The sequence below is a fragment of the Limanda limanda genome, chromosome 13 (assembly GCF_963576545.1).
Source record: "Limanda limanda chromosome 13, fLimLim1.1, whole genome shotgun sequence".
Classification (NCBI taxonomy): Eukaryota; Metazoa; Chordata; class Actinopteri; order Pleuronectiformes; family Pleuronectidae; genus Limanda; species Limanda limanda.
The window spans coordinates 17798009-17822169 of NC_083648.1; the positions used below are offsets into that span (position 1 = coordinate 17798009).

Genomic DNA, 24161 nt, shown 5'->3' on the forward strand with positions numbered 1-24161 from the left:
ATGGATCCTATAGGAGAGACGGAGAGTGTCAGGTCAGAGTAAGGAGACACACCTGGATGGGCACTCAATGCCTCTCGATCAGGCACAGGAAAAGAAATGCTGCTCGCGTGTGATTGAGCAAGGACCCAACTTCTGCTTTCGCAGGTCTGTGTCGAGTAAAACACAGAAGGACAGTAATAAAGATTCAAAAACGAACAGGGAGGTGACAGTTCAGAGCGAGGGAGGGTAAGGACTCCTCTCTGTAATTAAAGGTTTGTAGGTCCAGCCTGAGGCAGTACACAGCATTCCTGTGACCAGCCTGCATCCTTGGAACAACACACACACACACACACACACGCACGCACGCACGCACGCACGCACGCCACACCCACACGCACGCACGCACGCACGCACGCACCCACGCCACACACACACACACACACACACACACACACACACACACACACACACACACACACACACACACACACACACACACACACACACACACACACACAAGTAATTTTAGTAATGGAGTGAAAACTGGGATACGGTTAAACCAGGTATTTTACAGATTTACTCAAGGTCTACCCAGAACTTGAGCTGTAGGTTTGATTAGCCTTTGTGCTCATATTCTAATTGCTTTCATTGAATACAATGGGTAAACTAATGTAAAATAGAATGAGCAAGTCACTAGGATCAATGACAACAAATCAAAAGCAAATTCTGCCAAAGAAACAAATACCTAAATTGCATGTTTAACCTAGAACACTCAGGTTCAGTTAGTAACACCCCAATATATTAAAGTACAACAATACATGCCAAATTGAAGTACTCTTCTTTCATTTTCCCCTATACAACGTCTCATAAAACCAAAAAAGGGTATAATGGGGGGACCCTATAAAAAGGCTCTAAAATTAGGGGGAATCGTTAATGAAAACTTCCCTGTGTTGTAAGCTGTTGTAAGTGTCTGTGTTACTTGCCTCAATAGTTGATCCAGTCCTACGTTCAAGCTAGTGTTCGTGTCCTCCTCGCATGTATAAGGCGTCAGTATACAAACACGCCCACCCAAATTAACATATGAATCACACCAGAGACCTGCTGAACACGTTGCTGTAAAACCAGTTATGCTGCGGCTGCACCCTAGTTCAAATTTCAAATAAAGTCTTTGCAGTACTTCTAGTCTTGATGAACACTCAAAGCCCTTAACAGTACATTTGAAAGTAAATTCACTTATTCATTGATACAGAGCATCTACTGTATGTGCAGCACTTTCTCTATGAGTAGGGTCCATTTGGGGTTTCAAATTTATATTTGATTTTCAGTCTTTATTTATAACCCCAAAGATAGTCAAATGTTTTGATTCTTGATATTTTTTTTTTACTGTATTTTGCTGCTAATACAAGTAAAATCAGCGCCTTTTGATGCTTGTATGTTATAACAAAAACACAGTTTGACAAAGATACGTTTTACAGATAAAAATAATACAATATACTCATAACCAAGTCAATTGACTTGAGTGTAGTGACGTTTACTTATAAAGAAATATTTGCTCATTGTTCTATTCATCTTTAGCTTCGGTAAAGGATTTAAACACTTCTTTGTCACTGCTGCGACAGAGTGCAAAGGATAGAATACAGCAATAACACACAAGTCTAACGTTTTTTAAATTATTGACCCACATATAAAAATTGCACAGTTATTCATTAACTACCCTGCATGAGTGGTTATGTTGAGAGAAACACTCTTCACCCTTCCCATTGCATTTCCTGACCTCATCCAGGAGCATCTAAATCTTAAACCTGTGTACAGAAGGCAGAATATTCAAAGAAGCAGAACATACTGAACGTCTGCTATAACCCTCTTCATGCTTCACTGTTTGCATTATAGGATTTTTAACTAGTCTCAGTTAACACCCCTGGCACTGTTTTAAGACCAGACCTTGATCTGTCATTTTCCAGTTTATAATTACCCTACAGCAACTCTTCTTATTGCCTTATTTTAGGGTAAAAAAAACAGTAAAAATCTGTTTTCACTTTTCGAGAGTTTCGAGATAAAGTCAGAGCAGTGTGATGATAAAAAATTGTTCAATGTACAATTCCTACTATGTTAAGTATCACACCTTGGTAAATAGACGATGTTAAACAAACCATGAAGGCCAAAGGTGTGGTGCGTTTAACACACTGGTTGCCTTATGCAGCTGCACAATCCCTCCCTGTGTATATGCGTGTGTGAGTGTATCCTTGTACACACCCAACACTCTTCCTCTCCCTCTCTCTCCTCACATTTGAGCCAGCCCGGCCCTTGTTTATGAAATCATCTGGTAAAACTTACGGCTGTAGAAGTTTTGAGAGTTTAAATTCTTAATAAACTGCAGCGTGCTGGAGGCTCAGTCATTCCAAACACAACCTGTGAAACCAAACATTGTTCAAACTGACAGAATGTTGAGTTCTGGTGGAGTAAAGACAATTTCCCGAGACACCAAATATGTGAGAGTTCATTTGGGAGATAATCATGTATAAATGATGCACATTACATTTCAGATATTTCCACACAATATAAAGCAGATACACACAATACTGTCAAGGTTGGGGAACCTTCCTATCCAGGGTCGTTTCCATTTCTAAAACATTCTTTGTGTCCCAAGTTAAATTACTGAACACATATATCACACTGACTTATTTAATGTGATGGCTGACACCACAACTCTTTGGCACCGTGTTTGATTTCAGAGAGTAGTCATGATGATGAAGGTGATGAAGCTGGTCCTCCAGGTTTGGGTCTTGAACAGAACTCTACTCTTCAGACTCTTGGAGGCTTAACAAGACACTGTATTAAAGGTATTAAAGGTGGGATACAAACATCAAAGGCTGTCTCCTCCGAGGGGGTAGGTCCTCAGGGCGTACGTACAGTTTTATGAAAAGGTCATTGTGCTGAGCTTTGAGCTCCTCATTGGTTTACAGCTCAATGATTTCACATTGTAAGTTGTCAGGTACAGGTGGTTTCCAATTAGGCCGAATGATGTTAAGTTTCTTTAGTTGCCTTTATAGTTCGTAGAAGCTCTCACCAAATTCTTGAGGGGAATTGGCAAACTCACCAGCATACTAAGATACCATTGTATTATCTATAGTTTGTTCATAGGGATTTTCCATTTGTGTTGTTCCTTCTAGTCCAGAGAGAAAAACTGTACATTTCTAGCAGTGTTCTTCAAAAATCCTGTTCCAATTCACTCGTGACAGTTCTTCAAGACAAGTTCACACTGGATTCATTTTACTTTGTCGGGTACTAACTTATAAACAGTGTGCTATTTCTTGCACTACCAAGTATCGACAGACAGTGCAATATAATGAGTAACGAACTACAACTAGTAGGAAATTTGCAACGTGACAGCAGCAAGGGGAAAACAAACAATGACACCGGTAAAGTAATGATAAGTAATATGAAATTAAAATGTAAAGAAATAGAAAATATGGAAAAATATAAATGGAATTAAAAAAACTGAAATACATACAGTGTAAGAATATGTACAATGAGAACTGCACTGACAGTAAATTAATACTGCGTTAATTAAATGTTAAATTTGCAAGATGTAAAAATGCATGATGAGCCCTCTGCCTCCGTAAATGTAAATATAAACAGCCATAAATGTTGAGGGATTTTTTAACATCATCACACGTTACTGTATATGCCACTATATGTTATGTATATAGTGTATATTACATTATATCTGTACAAGAGAATAGTGCCTGTCTAATTTCACAGATACTCTCTCCAAGCAGTATACCCAAGGTCAGTTTATAGATAAAGGACCGACCAAGCACATTGTAGTGTCAACGATCAGGGACTTTCATATCTAACGCAGATGCTCCAGACAGGAAGGAACCAACTGTAACTATTTTGCATATTTGGGGGGGGAAAAACTACATAGTAGTATTTACATCTTTGTGGATGTATTTTTACTACTAAGTATTTCCACTTTCTGATACTTCCACTCTATTTTTGCATTTCTGCTCTTTTTCAGCTGTGTTTAGGACTTTTCAGAACAACATTCTAATTATAAAACAAATGAGAAGTTTAGAAAAAGAGATGCAATGCAATAGATTAAGTTATCCAAGTGTGTATAAAGCAGCAATGCATTGTGTTAGCTTATTTCCTTTGAAAGACAGGTACAGTAACACAAAGACTGTCTAGAGCAGTGGTCACCAACCATTCGAGCCCAAGATGCACAATATTCAAATGAATACCAATTCTTATTTACAATGCACAATATGTAGCTTCTCAGTTCCACATCATGTTCTGCAGAGGAGCTGCTACTGCAGCACAATGTTTTTACATATAAGCCTCGATTTGAATGTGGCCACAAATATGATTATTTGACTATAAATGAAAATCTGAAACTTCAGAGTTACAAAAGATTTTTAACATTTCGTTTTGTCCATTTGCTGCAAACTAGTGAACAAAGATCTGACTTCTGAGCAGGTTGTGACATTAAGAGAAGAAAACTAAAGTCTGTCGTGTGAACTCATTCAAACTCTCCCAACATAAACTCTAAACAGCCGTGGCTACGGTTCTGCTTTCTCTTGTGCCGTCCAAGTCACCAGCCGCAGGTTATGAAATAAGTCCCTTGTACTCAAATAATTACCAGTACTACACAGCATGAGGCCGTGCATCTTCTGCTCTTGCAACTATTTCACAATAAAAAAAACCTTTTTAAACAAGAGAATGGATTCCATTAACTGTAAGCTGGCGTGCTTTTATTTTGAAGAGGCAGACAGAAAGTGTTTCAACCACTTGATTGTGACATACATTCATCAGATAAACATTAAAGCTCACATTAAAAGATTATTCAAAAATGTGCAGCATCTTCACAAACCCTGTAAGACTAATTGGTGTAGTCTTTGACAAAGACAGCGGGGGGGGGGGGGGGGTTATGTTTGCTGCTCAATCTTTGGCAAATAAGAGTAAAGTCCAGAGCCTATTCTGGTAAGTCAGAGTCATAAAGGAGAAGAGCGCCAGAGAGAGAAAGTAGATTTCTCAGATCTAAAGGCGAACCGAACAACAACAACAACAACAACCAGGATCTGACAACAACAAGGAATGGACCCGCAGCTGAGGACGTGGACCTGTATCCTGATGGGACCACAACCCTGGGAATCACTTGAACAAATATTGAAATTCACACCATCATCATCATCATCACCATCATCATCACCACCACCATCATCAGGATGTGGATCCGCCACAGGAGATGAAACCAACAGGTTGTGACTCCACAGGTCCACACATTGAATAGTATCAGTCCGACTGTCCGTGTCTCTGGAGAAAGAGGACCACTCACATCTGCTTCTCGTTCACTCATTCAAACACTGACTTGTCCCCTGTCCACGTTGACAGTGTCACAGAAACTCACCTGGAGACGTGGAGCGGAGCTGCGGACGCGGGTGAGGACACTCAGTCGCCGGCTCGTCCTCCCTCTGCTTTCTCTCTCTCCATGTATCATCCACCCTCATGGCGTCAGGACACAGAGGAGCAGTAAAGTGGCTTAAATATAAACTAAAGAATGAGGCGCCCCCCCGCCCCTTCACTCTCCTCCCACACCCCCCCCCCTTGTCCTGACATGTGGACCAACGCACTCTACAGGTCTGGCGCCGCCTGCTGGTGGACGAAGGAAGGTGGCTTATTAACATAGACAATCCAGAAACAAACTCTTCCTAGTGACACCCGTTTTATCAATCAGAAGAAGTGCCCAGTTTCCAAAACAAAGGCGATGTATTGATTTCGTTCGGCAGGGTTTCCACAATAAAAAGAGCAGAACCACTTTCTCTGTGATAATTCTATTGCCCCGAAAACATAGACATTCCGTTCACAGCCATTACCACACGGTTCTTACCAGCAACACATGTGTCAAGTACCCCCCCTGATAATATCAACCTCTTGCCTCATTGACAGCGGCACTACTCCCCCAAGTTGTGGGAGGTTTAACAAAACATGACAATAACAAAATGTCTCTCTCACTCTTTATTTTAGTTTTTACCTAAATTTATATTATGATTAACTAGATCATGTTTAAACAACCATTGTCTGGCAATCAGAAAGTTGAATGTTACTTGGCAGAGCACACACCTCCACCAAGGCCCAGTAGTCTCCTAATGAAAACCACATTTTATTGAACTGGATCCAGATTTATGTTTGGATAAGCTCCAAATCTCACACACTGTTATCATTAACATCATCATCAGTAATATCATTACCCTACATGTGCCTGATCTTTTTAAAATCAAGATCCATGAATTATTCTCTGAGAAATCAATTAAAATGTAGAAAAATGTCCTAACTAGCAATGTTTCAGAAAGCGAAAATAAATTCCTGAATCTGCCCCTGATCCATATTTGCACTATAATGTAAAGGTGGCCTTTACATTTTATGTCATATAATTCATCTGGTGTTTTAATTTAGAGTAAACTTAAAACCCATATAATGTCAAAATAAACGGGTCCTGACCCCAAAATGTTAAGATTATACAAGAACCTTAGTAATTACATATATATCCCATGCTTCTCCGTACACTGATTTATGTTAATATACTTTATAATGTTCTCATATTTTTTTTATATAAAGCTGAGGAGTATTGGAAGTTTGGTTTTCGTGACAGGAGATATTTAACGTTGAAGAGCGCTAGATGGCGCTGCGGTCCGCTTTGACTTGACGTTCGTCCCTCATTTCTACCCAAAGAAGAAAAACACGTGTTTCCGGTGTTTCTCCATTGAGCCGCAGAAGAAGTCAGTCCTGTAAATAAATCCTGGTTATCCCGCATAGGAAGCGAAAATGGTTCGTAAGTTAAAGTATCATGAACAGAAGCTGCTGAAGAAAGTTGACTTCATCAACTGGGAGGTGGACAACAACCTGCACGAGGTCAAAGTGCTGCGGAAGTACCACATCGAGAAGAGGGAGGACTACACCAAGTGAGTGTGTGTGAATGAGAGACAACACTGTGTGTGTGACCATAGGAAATTGTTTTTAGATGAAGAGATTGTGTCTTTGATACAAGAGAAAATAACTGAGTAGCATATAGGTGTTGATTAAAATTCTGAATTTAAATCTACCTGCTGTGGCTGGATTATTGGTTATTCCACAGCCAAAATGATGAGGAAGAGAATCAGTGGAAATTCAGAATATCATGGTTAGAGTAGTAGTAGAGCAAAGTGTAGTGGCGCAGGAGCATTGCATTTTAAGTACTTTTACTCACGGATTGAACTGATATTTATATAGATGATTGATAGAAAGACATATGCAGGTTTAGTATTCAATATTATTTGAATGCCAAAATAGTTTTTCACACATATAGGTATAATTTTACAGTAATTTGGGTCACAAATGGAGTAATATGTGTGGTAAAAGTTCTAAAGATAGAATATACTCAGAATAGAGACAGGAAGTTGGTTACCAGGTTGACCGTATTTTTTCCCCCTCTCTCCGTTGTCTCAGGTACAACAAGCTGAGTCGTAACATTAGAGATCTGGCGCAGAAGATCAGAGACCTGGACGAGAAGGACGGCTTCAGAGCTCAGAGCACTCATCGGATGCTGGAGAAAATGTGAGCCTCTTCGACAAATTGACAGACTCTTAGCAGTTCATTCAAATATCCATCAAATATTCATTGGATTGTGGTGCCTGTCTCCCGCTTCAACGCCAGCCCTCACATCGTTTGAAGGTTTATGTTGTGTGCGTTGTGATTTCATGGAGACGGCCCGACCTTGAATATCTTTGGTTGGCGATCTCAGTTCATTGTGACAGAAAGAGCCAAATAACAAAACCCTCTGCTCAGTTGTGTACATAATTTGATCCCCTCTTCAATGAAGTACAACAGCACAGTGACGTGGGAGACACCTTGTTATAAAGAGGGGTCCTCAAAGGGTATAGAAACTTTATCAAACGTTCCAAATGTTTACCATGTAGTTCTATACATGTTAGGTAATAACCATTTCCACAGATTTTGTCTAATTATAAAATACAATTTTGCAAATGTGCAATGGACTCTGTTACACATAATACTGCTGTATAATTGTCTCTGTTACCCTCAGGTACACTCTTCTGTTCCTGTAAAAAAAATCACAAGGTTTTGACGCAGATTATTGTTTCTTCCCACTAGCTACACTATCGGCCTCATCCCCACCAAACAGAACCTCTCCCTCACAGAGAAGGTCACCGCTTCCTCATTCTGCAGGTAAATAGTCCTGTACTGTCCCAATGTGACTCTCATTCAGTCCACAACACTTCGCCATCTAACTTTTCCTTATCATTCCAATCACCTGTGCGCCCCCTGCAGGAGGAGGCTTCCCAGCATCATGTTGAACCTTCGTATGGCTCAGAATCTGAAGAACGCCATCACCTTCATCGAACAAGGACGTATCCTTCTTTACTGCAGCCGCTTATGCCCATTATATTGTCATGCATTCTCTTTCTTAGGTTGTTTTAGCTTCATTGTTTTTATGTTAAGCTTTTTTTCTTAGAGAGAAATTGCATTTGTCTGCGTCCAAAGGAAGAATTAGTTTTTGCAGTAGTACACCTTGACACAGTCTCAGATGTGCGTGTTGGCCCAGACATTGTCACAGACCCTGCATTTCTGGTCACAAGGTTGGTGTCCACATTTTGTTAACTACATTTCTTTTGATTTGATGTAGCTAATGACTTTTAAAACAAATGTATATTCTGTCAGCAGAGAAAAAATAACAGTCAGAATGTTTTTATCTCAAGTGACCAGTTCTTGAAACATTCATTTTTCAGAAATATGGAAGATTTCGTCACTTGGGTCGACTCATCCAAGATCAAGCAGCACGTCATGAACTATAACGATGAGGTGAGTTCTGTCTTCAGAATTTACTGAACAAATATTATCTTATTTTTTCAGTTGCGGAAGGAAAAAATCTTCAGTTGTATGTTTTGAACAACATACCTAGTATTTAATCTACGTATCCAAACACACTCATACATATTGGTGATAGATTTTATGTGGCCTCAAATAATTATAAAATGATCTGACCTTTGTGTTTGTTTTGCAGAGAGATGACTTCGACCTGGTGGCATAAGTCAGTTTACCAATTTGTTGCTCTGGAGGAGAAGACCGGGACCAAAACCCTGTGACATGAACACATCAACCCAGTATGAATTTCCTATCAGCTGGGATTATGGAGATAAAACAAGTTCTTGTGTGTCCGCAGGAGTCCTGACTTATTTGAACAAAGACTGAAGGAGTTCACATCCGGACTCCAACGTTTTTCAATGAGCATGTTTCCTGATATGATCTATGTTTGTACAGGGCAGCTTGTAGAGGTGTGTATCCGGGTTGTTCTCTCTCGGTAACTCCCTGTTTGCTCTGTATCATGTGTGAACACAACCTGCCTGAGGTTGTGAGGACCGTACCCGGTCGTCATGTTAACAACCTATGTCATACATACAGATGTAGAGTAGAAACTGGTTCCTTGATAAATATTTAATCTTTTCAACAAGACTTTGTTACAATGTAAACTTTATGAACAATAAACTATCTTATCAAAATATTAAGACTTTTCAATTCTGAATCCTACACCAATGTGTAAAAATCTATTTGTCATCACCCTCTCTTAATATTCCAGTCAACAGTTGCATGAACTCCCCATGAAGCATTTGCTTACACACACACACAGACAAAAAAGTCCCATCACAGACCAATGGCTCAGTTTACACTATATGTGACGACATTCAACCCAGAGCTTAATAAAGCAAAGAACATTATCCCTCAACATTTACCGACCTTTAAGGCACCTGCTATTTATCAAATGTAACAGGATCTGTTAAAATGCTAAGTTTTCTCAAGAGAGACACCTCCTTCCTAACATCAGAGTCCTTGTTCGGGTCCATCAGAGCCACCAGAACCGCACGTAGATGATGAGCGTGAAGAAGAACACTGTCACAGCAGCCACCTTGGCGTACGCAGAGCGGGTGTTGAGGTATTTGGCATCGCTGCGGTACTTCTTCGACAGGGTGGTGAGATTGCTGGCTTTTGTGTCCAGAGCTGAGGGAAAATACAAACAGATGAATGAGACAGTGCTTTATCAATACATTTACAATCAACAATACAATAAAATCCAAAACAATGACACATATTTACTGTAAAGCAGAATCCGAGCCCTCTTGACACATGTAGAACATTTTAACATGTTAAATAGCAATTTTCATAAAAGTAAAAGTTATCAGCGGGGAAAACAAAAAGTAGTTTAGAAAAATAAAAGCTAAAATTTCCAAAGATTTATCTGCAAATAACCTAGACCTCATAGGATGGTTATATTTATCATAAAGGTATTCCCCATCGAATGATGTGACGTCATGAAGAAAGAAATCAGAAAAAAACCTAATGTATACTTCAATACATTTCCAGGTATCTCTGCATACTACAGGACTTAAGACACAAGTTAAAGCTTATATAGAAACTATTTTATGAATATATGGTTGGAATGATATCAACTTAAGTCAGAAAATAATGTCATATATAGTAAAGTATAAAGTTGTAACATTATTTCTGTACTCACCAGACAGAGCTTCTCCTCTTTGCAGAACCTCCTCAATATTGGCCACCATGATTCTCTGCACATCCTGCAGCTCTGTGTTGATGCTGCCCAGGTTCCTCCTGGCTCGGCTGTCAGCGTACATCTTCTTTGCTTTCTGGATGTATGTGTCTGGAACAGCGTACGTATGGGCAGAGTCAAGGTTTATGTTCTCCCCACAGAGACAACACATTGCAACGAGATTGCAAAAGCATCTTACCAAACTCGATGAAAGAGTATGGCCTTGTTACTTTGGCCACTTTTTTTCCATACTGGTCATGGAACTCGTTCTGGAGGTCTTCGAGGTAGGTGAAGGCTATCCTTTTGGGGAATGAAGCCTCACAGAGGGTCAGGAAGCACACTCCCTGTGCTATTACGTAGCTTACAACAAGAAACAACACATTTCCACCACAGTTAGTCGTTATCTATAAGGTCTTAAGCACATTAAAATAAACCACACCGAAACAGATAACACAATATATCACAGCAGGGGTACATGGCTTCTGTTTTAAGGTTGATTAATACAAGATGACTTGTATTTTCTTACTGGAAGTTCATATCTCCAGCCTCCAGGGTACAGCGGTCGGGACTCTGGGCATTCAGTTTACGGCACAGCTGCTTGGCCTGGCCCTGGTAATGCTGAAGGTCTCTGCCGGACTGACAAACAAACAAATACAACAAACACAACACAACAAAAAACAAACACAACAAACACAGGACATAGTTAGACTCAGAACTGACATGCAGGACCTTCATTTGTGGAAGATAATTTCACAACCCAAAGGACACAGGGCGGCTCAGGAGGTAGAGAGGGTCGTCCAATAACCCAGAGGGTTGGTGGTTCAACCCCCGGCTCCTCTATTCTGCATGTATGAATGTCGTGTTATAGATGGCGTAATAGACTTTAAAAAAGCGGTGTGTGTAGAAGTGCGGTTTGAACGTGTGTGTGAATGGGTGAATATGACTTTTACTATAAAGCCCTTTGGAAGCAAAGACTGGAAAAGTGCTCTGTAAATATATTAGTTTTACCACTTGATAAGTAATGAAATGAAGACTTTTGTACCTCCCAGGAGGTTATGTTTCCGCCTGCTGTGTTTGTTTGTTACATAGATGGCAGGATTACACAAAAACTATGACCAAAATACTCATGAAATCTTGCAGAGGTGTGGTGCAAGACCCAATAGAGAGACAATTCAATTTGGGTGCAGATCCAGGATTTCCCCCCCCCACTTTCTTAAATGCGAGAGGGCATTTTTCAACATATTCATTGATTCCTCATCTCATCTCATTTCTCCCCATGTTTAGGGGAATGATATTTATGAGTGTGTGCAATTTGGTGCAGATCCACATAATAGTACAGATCTAGTGAATTTAAATATGGTTTCACAAGGGGACTGTTGGAGGGGGGAGGTGTCTTCTTTAATGACTGCAATTGGAGATTGTTTAGGACTTTTTAAACACAAAGTGCTTGACAGAATAAAATAAATCAATAAAAAACTCTGAACAATAAAAACCATACTCCCTCCACCAGTCCCATTGGGCACACAAACAAATGTTAAGTGACTGAGTATTAACTCTCTACATCAATTATAAACATTTTATAACTGATCAAATTTGCAGCAACAGTACAATAATAAACCGTTTTATAGATTTTGTTAAACTTTAATTGTATACCCACAACTCATACATGTACACGTAGAGATGGACAGCAGAACAACTACCCTACGTTCTAGTGAACTGACAAGTATATATCTTGTCGTTTTATTAGACCCATTATAATTATTCCAACGCCGAACTTGGGAATGTCATTCCACCGATCTGAAGCAGTCGATCAGGTTTGTTTTGGGCAGGTCTACTTCACCCTGTGGGGGTGAGCTAGCCGCCTCGGTGATGGTGAACGGGGCTCTGCACAGAGCCAGTGGCTAGGAGGGGAAGCTAACTCTCATTCATACCTGTTCGTCCTCCTGCACGGAGGCAGACAGCGGAAGTCCGTCCGACACCCGAGCGATGATCGTGAGCACAATCATCCCGACGGAGGTCCGCGTTCGGCGGCGTCACCTGCGGCGTAATGTCCGGGTCAAGTGAACTTCAACAACTTTTTCCCCCTGTGTTTTTTAACTGTCAACTCTGACGAGCAGGAAGGAATGAGCTGGACGGAAGTGCGCGGTGCGTCGCTTAACTGGGTCCGGGGGGCAACTGATGGGGGAGAAAAAAAAACGCACATCGCAGGAAAATTCTCCCCCGTCGCATAAAGAGGAAGGATCTGTCTCTCCAACCCCACAGAGAACAATGTAGAGTATTTCGTGCTTTTTGCATAACAGCGAGGAAAACACAACCTGTTGAGTTGGTGGTGATCAGATAGTTGTGTGTGTTTTGTGGCTCCAGGACAGTGGAGAGGCCATGAGCTCCAGCAGGAAGAGCCGGAGCAGACAGCTGGCAGACGGACTGACTGCGGCTCCTCTGCGGCTGCAGCTGCGGGCCGAGCACCTCCTCCACCTGGACTGAAACCTCCCTGAAGTCCCACCACAGGAAGGAGATCTCAAATAATGGACAAACCCAAAAGGTAAATTGCAGGATTTGTTGTTGCGTTTGATTTATTCCCCGGCTCTATTGTTTGTTTATGTGCCTGGTTGTGTCTGAGTGTTAATCTGTCCCCTTGTGTGTCCCCTGCCGGCGGAGGAATGGCTGCTCTCTCATCGCATCTTTTGTTATTGTTTGTATATGAAGCTGCATCGCTGTTATCCCGCTCACTGCCCTGCTACCAGCACAGAAGATGGTTGATGTTTTGCAGCTTTCAAGTGACGCGTTCCCCGTCTTTCTCATGCTTTATTGTTATTATTTATGATGCAGCTGCAGCTTTGCATCTTGATGTGAATGCGCACGTACGGGGTGAGGAGGGTGAGGAGCGGAGGGATGTGTGAGCAGCAGATGACTCTGCAGCTGGACTCAGCTGGGCGCCGGTGATCCACCACACCATGTGGGGATCGATCCCTCCGCGTGTGCACATGCAGCGCAGCTCACGTCTGCAATCACAGCACGTACGCGCGGTGCAACGCGATCCATGTGGGTCACCCGCCGGTGGAGATGGGAGCAGTTCATTTCCCAGTGAAACCATCTCATTCACTGGTGAATTACAACCAGCCCGGCAGCGCGTTGAAAGGCCTTATTGTTGCGGTGCAGCTGGCACCGCCGCGCTCACGGTCAGACCGGCCGGTGCGTGCGTGACTCACGCACCGGCATCACCGTCTATTTTATTGTCTTTTCAGGAATCCACGGAGATGCCCGCGCGTTTTAATGCCAGGGTGGGGCAACTCATGACTAATTGATTATGAAAATTAGTGCTTCGCATGCAGCAGTCCAGGAGATCTCTCCCTTCCACTGGTTCACCTCCTCTACATGAGAGAGGCTCATCCAGGGGATCTCTCCCTTCCACTGGTTCACCTCCTCTACATGAGAGAGGCTCATCCAGGGGATCTCTCCCTTCCACTGGTTCACCTCCTCTACATGAGAGAGGCTCCTCCAGGGGATCTCTCCCTTCCACTGGTTCACCTCCTCTACATGTGAGAGGCTCGTCCTGGGGATCTCTCCCTTCCACTGGTTCACCTCCTCTACATGAGAGAGGCTCGTCCAGGGGATCCCTTCCACTGGTTCACCTCCTCTACATGTGAGAGGCCTGCCTGTGGATCTCTCCCTTCCACTGGTTCACCTCCTCTACATGAGACGCTCGTCCTGGGAATCTCTCCCTTCCACTGGTTCACCTCCTCTACATGTGAGAGGCTCCTCCAGGGGATCTCTCCCTTCGACTGGTTCACCTCCTCCACATGAGAGAGGCTCATCCTGGGGATCTCTCCCTTCCACTGGTTCACCTCCTTTACATGAGAGAGGCTCGTCCTGGGGATCTTTCCCTTCCACTGGTTCACCTCCTCTACATGAGAGAGGCTCATCCTGGGGATCTCTCCCTTCCACTGGTTCACCTCCTTTACATGAGAGAGGCTCGTCCTGGGGATCTTTCCCTTCCACTGGTTCACCTCCTCTACATGAGAGAGGCTCGTCCTGGGGATCTCTCCCTTCCACTGGTTCACCTCCTCTACATGAGAAAGGCTCATCCAGGGGATCTCTCCCTTCCACTGGTTCACCTCCTCTACATGAGAGAGGCTCATCCAGGGGATCTCTCCCTTCCACTGGTTCACCTCCTCTACATGTGAGAGGCTCGTCCTGGGGATCTCTCTCTTCCACTGGTTCACCTCCTCCACATGAGAGAGGCTTGTCCTGGGGATCTCTCCCTTCCACTGGTTCACCTCCTCTACATGAGAGAGGCTCATCCTGGGGATCTCTCCCTTCCACTGGTTCACCTCCTCTACATGTGAGAGGCTCATCCAGGGGATCTCTCCTTTCCACTGGTTCACCTCCTCTACATGTGAGAGGCTCGTCCTGGGGATCTATCCCTTCGACTGGTTCACCTCCTCTACATGAGAGAGGCTCGTCCTGTTGTAGTGATCACAGGGGCAACGCTCTCTCCACAGATGCTCCTCACATGATTTCCCCAGAAACCACCCATCAGCAGGCCTGTCTGATATCTGAATGGGGGTTCAGAATAACTTTAGTGAAGTCCTGGATCTAACCGTGCGCCTTCCTCCCTCACCTGTCCCCAGGTGTGCCTGTGATGCTCAGGGCTGAGGAGGAGAGCAGCTGAAGAGGAGGAGATGGGCTGCACCTCAGCCAAGCAGGTGTCAGCCGTGCCCAGCGGGGAGGAGAGCCAGAATAAAGCCTACAGCAACGGAGACCTCCTCTCAGGTCAGTGGGTCAACGTAGTCCAACACTGCTGACATGGACATTTATAACCGTCTGCAAAATGGACTCTGATAAATAAGGTCACATGGATAAGATAGAGATATATAAAGATGAATCTGCTGTTTAGTTTGATTAATTTCTTCAGGAATTTTGATGCGTCACAAGTGCTGATGTTAAGCTGATGTTGTCAGATAGTGACAGACTTCTTTTGAGTGCTGTCATACCGTTAGAGCTCAATAAGAGACAGCCATCAATCTGAGGAGCATTTTCTCAATTAACTGAGTAATTGTGGGTCATATTTCAAATTTCCATCACAAATTTCCCCAGAGCCTTTCAAGAGTCTAAACCCCAGAGGTGTTACATTTTTAATTAAAGGAGAGAAAAACAACAAATCTTCATAAGACTAAATGTTAAGCATTTTATCCTTGAAATGTCACTTAAATTGTTGCTGATTCATTTTTTTAAGGGATTAGTGCATTATAGGGCCGGGCAAGTTGATTCTGATAATTATCATGATAAATGTAATGATATTATTTTTGGTTAGTTTAAAGAGTTAGGGAAGGGTGTGTTTTTAAACTCTTCTTTATGGACAATGATGTGTTATTCCTCCTCACAGTGCATTCACTAAATCAAAGTATGTCATAAATATGTATTACCCTTTTGTTATATTTCTATGGAAGAAAATTATACTGCAATAAAGACTGTTATTGTCTTATGCCCACGCCTTGGGGATAATTCACTTCAGCTCTTGTTAGTTTATGTGTATGAATGTATTATAAACAAATACTAAAACATAAAGTAGAATAAACATCTATCTCACTAACTCTTGTGAGCAGGTGTACTGTGCTAAAAGCAAAAAAGAGAAACTAAATTCCAAGCTCTGTAGAAATGTAAAAAACATTTATTTTTAGAAGCTGTGAATAAAGAAGTCTTAATGCAATCTTTTTTATAACATTACTAAGAGCTTAGTAGTAATGAACAAGCACTGGATTAACTTTGTTCCAGTTCTCTGGGTCAGGTTGACCCCTTATTACAGCTTTAATAAAAGTGCTGTATGTACTTTTTTGCTCTTGCTACATATCCAACATTAGCATTAATAACTGTTTACTTGCCATCTAGCAGGGACATCATGAGTCTAACCTAATTTCTTTACTGGCCAAGAGCTGTCTCTAGGTTTTCTTCTCTTTCTAAAGCTTTTGTGCCTCTTCTTAAGTTAGCATGCTAAACAGAGGAACTCAATTCCTAGCAAAACAGCATGTTTTGCGGTAGAGAATACGTAGGTATAGCACCTTCAAAGACAGCTGGGCTTACAGTTTGTGATTCTATTATCTATACGAGCAGTTTTACTTATTACACTGGCTTAACAAATGTGGGTCAAATGTATATGAGTATTGTTTTCATAAGAAACTGTAGTTTCAAATATTACAGCTACTGCAGACAAAGAATAACATGTAAACTTCTGTGAACTGCAATAATCGTAAGCCACCATTGCATTAATGTGATGTGTCCATGAGGCCATTAGCATCATATCTGTATTTTAATTTCCTCTCTAAGTGCGTGGGAGTGGGGGGGGGGGGAGGGGGCTGGGCACGGATCAGACCGACAGCTCATGTGCTCGCCGCTTGCCAGCCATTGTTAAGTGGGGCTTTAGTCTGGAGCGTGAGAATTCGAGCACATAATTACCTTGCCAAGTAGTGAACTGTGAGAACTTTTAACTCTGAGAATTGCGGCAGAGAGTGGGTCGTCCTCCGCGTGCCCGCCGCTCGCCTCTGTGGTCGCGTATTCATTAGAGGAGACGTGCTCCTCTCTGCTTCTATGTCTCCCACTCTGTCACAGATGAGTACAAGATGAGAGGAGTGGAGAAGGTCAAGTACATCAGCGGAGAAGAGGGAGGAGTGGACGGCCAGGACAGCACAGTGTGTGATTCTATTCTACTCTACTCTACTCTATTATAATCTATCCTGTTATATTGTATTCTTCTCTATTCTAATCTATTCTATTCCGATCTGTTCTGTTCTATTCTATTCTATTCTTCTCTACTCTACTCTGTCTTCAATATGACATTTATGGTCTTGAATGATGTCTTCTGTTTTAAGTTCCTGTTTATAGAAAAATCCATTTGTAAATAAACTAAGTCGTGACAAACATATCATAGACTGTATAAAAAGACGGAAGACATGACTTCTCCCCAAAAGTGAAGCACAAGTGTCTCGATCGCCACCTGGTGGAGGGCTGAAGAATGGGTCGTAAACTCAGCTTCCTCCATGTTAGTTGAAGGGACATGGACCTGACTAAAGACGGTGTCTGTGCTTTTATGTAGTTCTTATGACACTGATGTTTGTTCAAGTGCTCATTTCTCCTGGTTTAATGCTATTAAAAAGGGTGAAACGTCTTGATGACACCATGAGGCTGACTCGCAATCGGGGGAGCACGTGTATCGGTGGGACCTTGCCACCACGGCTCCATCTCCTGATCACTACGGCACAGACTTTAGCTTCAAATGTGCAACAATGCAGCGTTTGCATGCAGGATATTTTGGCTTTGTTTCTTGATAGTGGGAGGAAGTGTAGTCTCACATCTTTACATACAGTCTATGATTCATATCCCCCCTTAATCTGATTAGTTTGTAGAGCAGTGTGTGTCACACGTTTGCATATAAAGAAAACAAGACACAATTATGCTTTAATATAATTGAGTTTCTATTGACATTTGTAAATTGCAGCACTTTTAAATATATTTAGGTGTAATTAGTTAATATGGTCAAAACATTATGATTTCCATTCTGCTGTATGATGCAATTCAATAAGACAGTTTGTGTTGTTTTGGATTTGTGTGTTGTCCCACAGGAGAAAAGCGCTCTCCTGGGTAAAGGCCAACAAATGGATGAAACAGGATCGGATGGAAATGAAAAGATACTGTAAGCGTCGCCGGCTGATGCAGGAGCTGTTTTTGACCAATTGAAATATCATTACCATACATTTACATACATATTGTGTATTGACAGAGTGTTTGTCTGTGTGGCTCTAACCTGCTGCACCGTGTTTTCCCTGCAGGAGCTTCCACTCCTCCGAGAGTCAGCAGGAGTTCTTCAGGATGTTGGATGAGAAAATTGAAAAGGTGAATGACGGGAACGACAGAATCTTTCATTGGAGGGCCACTGTTTGATTTTTGTGTTTTTGCAGAAAGCCGCTGCTAGAGGACATAATGGAGGTTAATCCTTTCACTGCAGCAAATCTGTAGCAAGTGAGGACACAACAGATGACATAATGATCTCGCAAAAGAGCCTCAAGCTGTCACGTCCAGTGCATTTCGCTAGTGTGGTGGTTTAAAGTGGTGTTGTTGAAAACCAAAAAACATTTTTTTTACTGGCAGCGCTGCACTGCAACAGGATCTGGTCACAGAGAGGAGTGGTTTAGGTAACTTATGGCCTGAGACTCTGCAGAAAGCTCCAGCCACTCTCATAGATCTCACAGACGACAGTGCATATCCCAGCAAAACCCAGACCATAAGGTTGAAGGAGTGGACTGCAGAGCTCAGAGAACAGGCTGCAACAAAATAAATCTGCTGCATTTATGGTTCCCAAAAGGAGCGTCCATAACTCTAACATGTAAGAAGTGTGGCACAGCCAGGACTCTGACTAGAGCGAGAGAAGAGATCTGAAGTATATGTGAGCACAGAGAGGAGGAGAGAAGCTGTATGTGAGGTTTTAACCAGCTTTGTTCATACAGATGTTGAAATGACTAAAGCCCGACAGATTTTTTTGGGCTGACATTTTAACCAAGTAAAAGTACAACTAAATACACACAAATTTGCTGCAGTATAGGCATCACATTGACCTTTTAAAATATATAATATATTAAAAGTAAAAGTACGTAGTGAGAACATATAACACTCGTAAAATGTAGTGGAGTAGATATTTGCAGATATATGAAGTGGTGTAAAACTAAAAAGTACCTGAAAATAAATCAACTTGCGCACAGTAATGAAGTATATGTACCTTGTTATGTCCCACTACTGGGGGCTGATGTTCATACAGATATTAGGGAGAAAGAAATTAAAGTATGAATTGGACGATATGCATATTTAAAAAAAGAATTCTTAAGATGTTAACAAACCCATGTGTAAAAGAAAAGTAATTGAGGTTTAATATTATACAGTTTTAGCTCTAGCTTATTTTTGAAAGCTGTTGGAATGGTTAATTTGCATATATCTATACTGTTTTTATCAATTATATTTTTGTTGAAGTTATTTTTACCACTTTATCTTGTATGCACCCTGTGTCATTTTAGCAAACTGCCTTAAAAGTTTGGTTTTACTGCTTGTTGTTAAGCACTTTATAACATAACTATTCATTATGTAAATAAAGTGCATTATCAAGAAAAGAGCCAAGAACAGATCTAATAACGTGTCTCTGCTCTGTATCTAGGGCCGGGACTACTGCTCAGAGGAGGAGGACATGACATAGCACTGTGGCCGTTCCTCCGTCAGTCCGCAGAATGAAAGGAACTGTCTTTCCAGTGTTAGGGATGGAGCCCATGTGACACCACGTCCAGGGCGAATCTGTCCCGTCTCCACTGTCCCTTGTGTGTATACGCCTGAGAAGAACGGATCACTGACTCGAATCAAGCACCTTTTTTGCCGTCCTGCTCGCCACCAGCTCTGTTAATTAACCCTGAAAGAGACTGAAACCCAACATCCGAGACGGTTCAGTATTTGTACGTCTGCAGAGGGAGAGAAGGCTGTGCTTTACTCCCCCGATGAAGCCAAGGAAATGTTGGGATCCTGAGGAAGCTTCTTTTTTCTGCTTTTTGGAAAACTCTTGAAAGATCAATATACACGGCTGTCATGGAGATATCATGTAGACATTAGAAACACAGACTGTTTATTTAATAATCCAACGGTGGGAATGATCAGCGCTGTTGCGGACGCTGAGTGAAATTGAAAATAATGTCTCTGTCTGCATTATTTTAAATATTTCTTCCTCCTGAAAAGTGGACAGGTTGGAAACTTACATTCCGAGACACAGTATGTACCTCTTTTCTACAGCTTGTTGGCCAGTGCGCTGTGTTAGTCTGTCCCTGTCTGTTTCTGTATAACGAGTATTTATGTTGAATAAGGCTCAGGGCTGAAGTGTTGTAATAATTGTCCCATATAGTCGAGTCCTTCCTCTCATCGAGAGACACACACACATGCACTCTCACGGCGGGGGTCACTGATGAGCCCCGCCTCAGTATCAGCTCCATGTTAACCCTGCAGGGCGGTGGACACTGCGACATCACAGATTAGCCTCATCATGTGTTTTAATCACCGGTGTTTTTCGTTTTTTTTGTTCTGTTTGTGTGTTGAACTTTTGTTTTTCTAGAAAAATTAAAAGCGCTTTCAGTAACTTCTCCACACAGCTGAGGTGTTGTGTTGTTCTAAGTGGAGCTGCAGCCGACACAAACATCCTGCAGGGGGAATCGGTTTGTCAACAATATATTCAGTGAAGCTATAGCAGCAAAAGGTTGGTCAAATCAAAACATAGAAAATCAGAAATCATTACAGAGCTATGAATTGACTTAACCTCTCTTGATACCACTCTGCCTCTTAGTCGTTCTAAAACTAGAGGGGCGCTCTACAACAGTCTCTTAGATCAAATCAAGCTGCAACAAATGTCACACACTCATAGATTGTAATGTGCCTGATTGTTCTTCATTAAGATCCATAAATTACTCCCTTGAAAAACTCCCTCATCTCAATGTGAAAGTGCGTTAAAAAAAAGAAATCCTGGATCCGATCCACAGCAAACTGAATGGGTTCGTCCCTGACCACCCACACTGTATCCTTTCACCAAGATGTGTGGCAATCCATTTGGTCATTGTTGTGTTATCTTGCCTACAAACAAACACACAGTGGGGAAATACACACACACATAACCCTCTTTGTATGGGTAACTTTTCCCTGTTTACATAACCATTACATTACCTATCTGACAATGATCCTCTCAAAGCAGGGAATGTTTGTTTGTAAAGGAAGTAAAATATGATCAAGAAAACTAGGGACAAACTAATCATGTCTGTTGGTTATTACGACTCACAAATACTTCACAGCCTCATCCAAATGTTTTATTTACTTAATTTGTTGTATCTCTTGATTATCATTTGATATCTCTTTCAAATATCAATATGTGTATCCGCCTCAGTTCACCAACAGTTGAACTATGTTGTACTGCAAACAAATCATTAAGTGGATGAACTGGGAGTGAACTTGGGTCATGTGACCAGGGGTTACACACTTTACCAACTGCATCAATAGAGCAATGATTCAACTTTGCAGTTTGTTCACAACACAACAAAAGCTGCTTTCAGACATGCACTGAACTCCAGAGATCCTCGGGACACGTGAATGTGTGAATTCAAATTTCCAAGCCGGAGGCTCCAGAGTTCCTGTGGACTTTCCCTGCCTGGCACTCTGGTATGAAGTCTGCAGACAGTACGTAAGGACAGGATGTGAGAACACACCGAACACAGATTCACTGCGAGCGAATGGGGGGGTTGATGACTCAATGCGCGACAGACACAAAAATATAAAAGACAAAAAGCAAATAAAAAACTCATGGTGAAAAGGCAGAGCCATAAACGTAGAAGACCCAGACGATCATGTGATCTATTTTATTCCGCAGGGGAATAAATAGCCTGCTGCACCAGCCCTCCCCTGAATCCTGCGAAGAAGTGGTTGCTGTTATGAACACCTGAGAGCAGAGAACCTCCAGCTGTGTTGTGCATATGTGAAAGGCAAAGTGTGGAGAAAGTCCAGCTCCAGTTTTCTGTATCTGTTTCTGATCATCTGCAGGACATGTCTGAGAAAAGGGCTTTATTAACAGAGAATCACAGGCTGTAGCCTCATATGTCCCATGGAAGAGTCCAGTCGCACCTGTCTTACACAGACTGAAAATGTCTTTCTGTCCTTTCTTCAGTTCATCACCTCTTCCCTCCAGCTTCTCCGGGCTGCTGCCGTCTCTTCCGGTGCTGCCGGCGCCCGGCGTCCTGATTGGGCCCCACAGGAGGGTCGGGTGTCACCAAACCATCGGTCAGCTTCTGGTAGATTAGGGTGGAGTCAGACGCCACCGCACACAGCACCACGGGAAAGCCTCGGTCCAGCACGTGTCGTATGCTGCATAGCAGAGAGGAGGATAACAGTTAGCACGTGGAAAGGAGGATGAGCTGTGGTAAAAGAAAAAAAAGAAAGTCTCTTCACCTTCTGTGGCACAGAGATTGGTGAACAGGTAGAGGGAGAATGGTCTGGATGGGGGCTCCATCCTTCTCTCTCCCTTCTAACAACACCAACTGCAGCTCAGGACTCTTGAGGCTCGACACGTCCTTCCACCGGCGCACTGAGGAGAACACAAAAGTGTGTGTGTGACTGTGAGAGAGTGTGTGAGACTATGAGAGAGAGAGTGTGTGATACTGTGAGAGAGAGTGTGACACTGTGAGAGAGTGTGTGAGACTGTGAGAGTGAGACTGTGAGAGAGTGTGTGAGGCTGTGAGAGAGTCTGTGAGACTATGAGAGAGTGTGTGAGAGTGGTCTATAGATTGAGCAAAGGTCCTGCAGTGTCAGTAACCTTTAGGCATCATCCCAACATTGGGGATGAAGCCTTATATTGATTTTGTTATTTCTTATGTCGTTATATTAATTGAAAGATGCAAGAGGTCACTTTTAATCCTCATTAGGGAACTTTATCTCCTGTGAATGAACAAATAAATAGTTAACAGTGCACACAATCACATGAACTACACACTGTGTGGAATAAAAAGGATTATTCCACCAACTTTTGTTATTTTCTTTAGAAATAATTTAATTTATAGAATCGAACATTTACATTTACTCATTAGAATTGTTTTACTAGCTAAAACAGGAGTTGGACCACAGTGTTTGCTGGTAAAAGTATTATTCTTGTATTTATTTATTCACTTCAACAGCATACATACATCAATAGAATAAAGAGCAGGATAAGCTGGTTGTGAAATGAAACCTCAGGCTCTGACCCAATGCAACCACACAGAGTTACACTCACCCTCCGTTAGATCCATGTAGACCAGGAAAGCTGCGTGCAGCTGAGCGCTGTCCTCAACCTCCAGGTCCTTCATCTGCAGATACTGAGGACAGAGACAGACAGTGGTAAGTGCGGGTTTTACCAGCGGGAACCTGAACGCAGCACAGACCTGAACCTCTGACATCTGGACTCACCGCTGGATGCTGCAGGATCCAGTTCCGAGGAGGAGGAGCTTCGTCTGACGCCTCAGACATTTGAGCCACGCCGGAGTCTGCGAGGTACTTTACTGACAGGACACACAACGAATAGTACAAATACTACTACAACTAATACTACTGCTGCTGTGCCGACATGTGTGTACTGTGTTTACTGATTATACCGGCGTGCTACACTGAAAGCCGTCCGGGTGGAATGCCTCTATTCTTGTGTTCCGCGTAGCCTGTCAGACAAAACGCCAAAAAAACGAACACATAAACCAGTAATAGCCTAAATATACTAAATACATGTAGTATATTATAAATTTACCGTATTTGACTATTTTTACTTTATTTATCATATTTATTTTTACCTAATTTATCATATTTTACTTTCATTTACTGTATTTACGATATATATTTATACATATATGTGTGTAAATGTAAATATACAGTATATAACATATTTATTTTTTGTCGTTTTGAAAAATATAAAATTAAGTCAGCTCATTTTACATTTCTAAGCTTAAATTATTGATGAAATGTCGCAAAGACGTTGAAAATTCTGTCAAAAGTTATATTCTAA

General features: G+C 42.0%; 4 protein-coding genes across 4 annotated transcripts; 2 read left to right on the top strand and 2 right to left on the bottom strand.

Moving 5' to 3' along the window:
• Positions 1-6727: 6727 nt before the first annotated feature.
• Positions 6728-9533, top strand: imp3 (IMP U3 small nucleolar ribonucleoprotein 3). The gene is made up of 7 exons (XM_061084027.1): positions 6728-6941; positions 7465-7572; positions 8128-8202; positions 8305-8384; positions 8561-8612; positions 8763-8835; positions 9038-9533. Exons 1-7 carry the CDS (start codon positions 6805-6807, stop codon positions 9062-9064), a joined length of 552 nt encoding a protein of 183 aa, XP_060940010.1. The 5' UTR covers positions 6728-6804; the 3' UTR covers positions 9065-9533.
• Positions 9454-12685, bottom strand: sec22ba (SEC22 homolog B, vesicle trafficking protein a). Its single transcript, XM_061084025.1, has 5 exons — positions 12511-12685; positions 11106-11215; positions 10779-10939; positions 10544-10690; positions 9454-10029 (listed from the first exon to the last, which is right to left on the bottom strand). The coding sequence occupies exons 1-5, from the start codon at positions 12583-12585 to the stop codon at positions 9875-9877; spliced, it is 648 nt and encodes a 215-aa protein (XP_060940008.1). The 5' UTR covers positions 12586-12685; the 3' UTR covers positions 9454-9874.
• Positions 12686-12757: 72 nt separating this feature from the next.
• LOC133018622 (uncharacterized protein C1orf21 homolog) lies at positions 12758-20747 on the top strand. The gene is made up of 7 exons (XM_061085029.1): positions 12758-12849; positions 12944-13121; positions 15211-15352; positions 17186-17265; positions 18196-18266; positions 18403-18466; positions 19776-20747. The coding sequence occupies exons 3-7, from the start codon at positions 15262-15264 to the stop codon at positions 19812-19814; spliced, it is 345 nt and encodes a 114-aa protein (XP_060941012.1). The 5' UTR covers positions 12758-12849; positions 12944-13121; positions 15211-15261; the 3' UTR covers positions 19815-20747.
• Positions 20748-21481: 734 nt separating this feature from the next.
• tsen15 (TSEN15 tRNA splicing endonuclease subunit) lies at positions 21482-23731 on the bottom strand. The gene is made up of 4 exons (XM_061085028.1): positions 23576-23731; positions 23403-23484; positions 22586-22721; positions 21482-22501 (listed from the first exon to the last, which is right to left on the bottom strand). Exons 1-4 carry the CDS (start codon positions 23633-23635, stop codon positions 22309-22311), a joined length of 471 nt encoding a protein of 156 aa, XP_060941011.1. The 5' UTR covers positions 23636-23731; the 3' UTR covers positions 21482-22308.
• Positions 23732-24161: the final 430 nt, after the last annotated feature.